We start from the raw sequence: 3097 nt of genomic DNA, 5'->3' as shown, positions 1-3097 counted from the left end.
CATAGAAACCGAATTTTTGCTGTTGCTGGCAACGCCCAAATGTTCCCTTCCCGCCTGTGTGCCTGTTCATTCGTTCTCTGTGACCCTTTGCACTGTGGGCGCCCCATGCCCCCGCCCCAGGCTCCAATGTCCATGCGGTTTCCCAGGCAAAAATACTGTAGTGGCGCGCCATTTCCTACGGCAGTGGATCTCACGCATCCGGAGACCAGACTCGAGTCCCCGGCATGTCCCGCGCTGCAGGCGTCTTCTTTACCGCTCAGCCACCCTGACAACGTGTACGCTTCACCCTAAAGAAATAAAGGGCATCTGAACTCTCACGAGGCCTCCTGCCTGTTTCTGTGCTGACTTCCTTCTCCCGGAGGGCGGAGACGCCGGGCAGGGGCAGACCAGGGGAGGGCCGGATTGTAACCAAGCAGGACCCACTGAGGCTTTCCCAGAAGAAACCCCCAGTCAAGTCCTCCAGCAGCCTTTTGTCTGTAGAAAATCTTTCAGCAAGTAATCCATTTAGGGGCTTCCCTGGTGGTCTGCTGGCTAAGGCTCCACCAGTCAAATTCACGGGCTGAAGGCAGGACCCAGGTCGGGGAACAAAGATCCCTCATGCCTTCTGGCGAGGTTGGGGGGAAATCTGGCCCCAGGACACAGAGGCCCAATTTCGGCAAGGAGATCTGGAGGGAAGCCGGGAGCAATTGGAAGGACAGGGTCCTGGGGGCAGGAGGGCTGAGGGACCTGAGTCCCAGCGGGCCGGAAGGCTGCGAGGTGCCACACGGCGCCTTCCGGGGCGCGGGGAGCCCTGAGGAGGCGGCCTGTGCGCCGCAGGGGCGGCGATTGCGCAGACGAGCTCCCGAGCTCCGCGGAGGGGCCGGAGGAAGCCGGGCGGCCTCGAGACGGGGCGGGGGCACAGGGCCCGGGCGCCCGTCTTCAAGGGACAGAACAGGGTCAGGACAGAGCCAAGGAGAAGCTCTGCGCCACGGAGGAGCCCCCGGAGGGGAAGGACCGCCCCGGAGGGGAAGCGTGTGGACGGCGGTGGGTGTGGACTCCAAGCAGCTCCGTGCTTCCCAAGGCGGGGCCCAGGAGGCTGGCGGTTCCACCCGCGCTGGATGCACCGGAGGCCTCTCTTTGCCTCAAGGAAAAGAAACTGGGAATGCAGCCCCGTCCCTCCCCCATCAGAGTTATTCCTCACCCTGACTTTGCCCTCCCATCCCTCAGGGCAGTGCCCCTCTCTTCACCCCCTGCCCCCTAAATTCATCCCCCCAACCCCGGCTTTTCTAGATTCTTCTGGGCTCTGCACACTCCTAGGCCTGCCGCATCCTCGATTCTCTGCCCCTCCCCGCTCTCCAGGTTCTAGATTTCAGACACGTTGGGACCTGGCCTGCAGTGCTTCCACGTGGACACACGTCTTCTTGAGCCACAGACAGCAAGGAAACGACAGGGGCCTAAATGTCACTCTACGGACATGAACAGCTGGGCCAAATGATGCACGATATAAAAAAAGAAAAAAGATCAAAACTCCAGTCACCCCTTTGGAACTGCAGAACTAAAGCAGGGTCCTGGACGGGATGCCTGCACAGAGCACCAGCAAGGGGCTGGGCAGACGTCGCGTTCAGCCCTCCAGCCCAGTGCTGGACCCAGCCTGCCCTCACCCTATTTAATGGCCCAGATTTCCCCACATGTGCCCCGACACCCCCCTCACCCCGCAGGAGCAAACAAGGCAACTTGTCACTTGTTTGACTCCCTTCCTGATGCACCCAGAGCTCCAATAGAACCTTGTCTGAATTTCCTGTCTGGCCTCTTATCAATGTCTATTGACTTAGGATTCCAAGAACCCTGGTGGGGATCATACTCTTGCAGCTCTGCGCACTCCTAGGTCAACACCCTCCTCCCTTTCCTCCCTCCCCACTCCCCGTGTTCTAGAGCTTCTGTCCTCATGCCATCCCTTCGCTGGACCCTGGATCTGTTTTGCCTCCCTCCACTCTGGTCTCAGTTTGGTTCACCTACTCACACATCTCAGCATCTCTCAAACTCGGCTGAAGCATGACTTTTGACTTCCGAGGTGGGCATTCGCTTTCCTGCACAGCTCCTCCAGATGCTGGAGGCCCCACCCAGACCCCCTCCGACAAAAATCCTGCCCTTCTCAGCCTGGTCCCAGCTGGAGCCTGGAAAGCCTGCCCTCTGTCCCACACTCTAGACCCCACCCCAAGACCTCTCGCCATTGGCCTCCCTCACTTTCCCTGGGCTCCAGTCCAGGAAGCCTTTACTCACCCACCCAGGCTCAGCTCGCTTCCTTTGTTTGAAATTCTAAAATTAAGTTCTTGCATTGACAATTTTGAAAGGCACTTTCCATTTACAGCTCCTACAAAGCACCGCCTATGTTCCCCGTGGTGTAGGATCCCTCCTTGAAGCCGTCTTGGGGCTTCTCAGATGGCACTCCTGTTCAGGAATCCGCCTGCCGATGCAGGACACACAGGAGACACGGGATCCACCCCTGGGTGGGGGAGATGGCCTGCAGAGGGAAATGGCAACCCAATCCCAGTATTCTTGCCTGGAGAACTCCAGGGACAGAGGAGCCTGTCTTCCTCCCAGCAGTCTGTACCTCCCACTCCTCCTCCCCCAGACTGAAGCCCCTGCCCTCCTACTAGAAACCACTAGTCATTCAAACTGTCGGTGCGTCTGCTGCTGCTGTGGTGCACACGCCAGCCTGCTTGCTTTGTCGGGTCCTCATATTCGTGCATCCTGCGTGACCTGTACCTGGTCTCTCCCGTCCAGTAGGTCACTGCTCTCTAGTCGGGGTTTTCCTTAGTTGTGCGAAATGTTTCAGCTTCATTAGGTCCAGGAAGATCCACTGGAGAATAGATAGGCTAGCCACCCCAGTGTTCTTGGGCTTCCCTTGTGGCTCAGCTCCTGAAGAATCCGTCTGCAGTGTTGGAGACGTGGGTTTGATCCCTGGGTTGCAAAGATCCCCTGGAGAAGGGAAAGGTTACCCACTCCAGTGCTCTGGCCTGGAGAATTCCATGGACTCTGCAGTCCACGGGGTCGCAAAGAGTCGGACACGACTGAGCGACTTTCACTTCATTTTAAATTTCCTAATGGGAAGTAGATG

The 3097-nt window shown here is 58.2% G+C and overlaps 1 protein-coding gene across 1 annotated transcript; it reads left to right on the top strand.

The window, feature by feature from the left end:
* Positions 1-6: 6 nt before the first annotated feature.
* Positions 7-1782, top strand: LOC120859874 (putative polyketide hydroxylase). The gene is made up of 2 exons (XM_040235800.1): positions 7-1023; positions 1339-1782. The coding sequence occupies exons 1-2, from the start codon at positions 598-600 to the stop codon at positions 1402-1404; spliced, it is 492 nt and encodes a 163-aa protein (XP_040091734.1). The 5' UTR covers positions 7-597; the 3' UTR covers positions 1405-1782.
* Positions 1783-3097: the final 1315 nt, after the last annotated feature.

This window comes from Oryx dammah, unplaced genomic scaffold (assembly GCF_014754425.2).
Source record: "Oryx dammah isolate SB20612 unplaced genomic scaffold, SCBI_Odam_1.1 HiC_scaffold_3887, whole genome shotgun sequence".
Taxonomy (NCBI): Eukaryota; Metazoa; Chordata; class Mammalia; order Artiodactyla; family Bovidae; genus Oryx; species Oryx dammah.
This window is presented reverse-complemented; position numbering and strand designations above follow the sequence as displayed.